This window comes from Etheostoma spectabile, chromosome 2, assembly GCF_008692095.1.
Source record: "Etheostoma spectabile isolate EspeVRDwgs_2016 chromosome 2, UIUC_Espe_1.0, whole genome shotgun sequence".
In the NCBI taxonomy this organism is placed as follows: Eukaryota; Metazoa; Chordata; class Actinopteri; order Perciformes; family Percidae; genus Etheostoma; species Etheostoma spectabile.
In genome coordinates this window covers 24,458,414-24,458,741 of record NC_045734.1, presented here as the reverse complement: position 1 = coordinate 24,458,741, position 328 = coordinate 24,458,414, and the positions used below count along the sequence as shown (strand labels likewise).

General features: G+C 50.0%; 1 protein-coding gene across 1 annotated transcript in view; it reads left to right on the top strand.

Moving 5' to 3' along the window:
• fbxl18 (F-box and leucine-rich repeat protein 18) overlaps positions 1-328 on the top strand; it is a 5,662-nt gene continuing 5,334 nt past the window's right edge. The window contains exon 1 of the mRNA XM_032537994.1: positions 1-221. Coding sequence (XP_032393885.1) covers positions 168-221 — 54 coding nt within the window. The 5' untranslated portion in view covers positions 1-167. The remainder of the gene's footprint in view (positions 222-328) is intronic.

The following is a 328-nucleotide window of genomic DNA, read 5'->3' as shown; positions in this document are numbered from 1 at the left end:
CCGACAGGAAGTGTGTCCGTCACTGACACACTTCCGTCATTGTGCAGCAGCAAACGTGATCCGTCCTGTCAACGGTTTGTACACCGCCCGTGGTTCAATGTAAGCGGGTGTGTCGGAACATGAAGGCTGGATGAACATCTGAAATACAAGTTAAAATCCTGGATATCATGAGTGGGACCATGAGAGGGATTTCAGAGGACATGGACCGGCAAATTGTACAGGTGGGTAAACCGAGAAACCTCGACAACACATTAATACTTAACGGTAACGCCGTGCAGAGCAACTGCACCAGCTAGCGTTAACGCTAACTAGGTGAGACCAGGGGTAG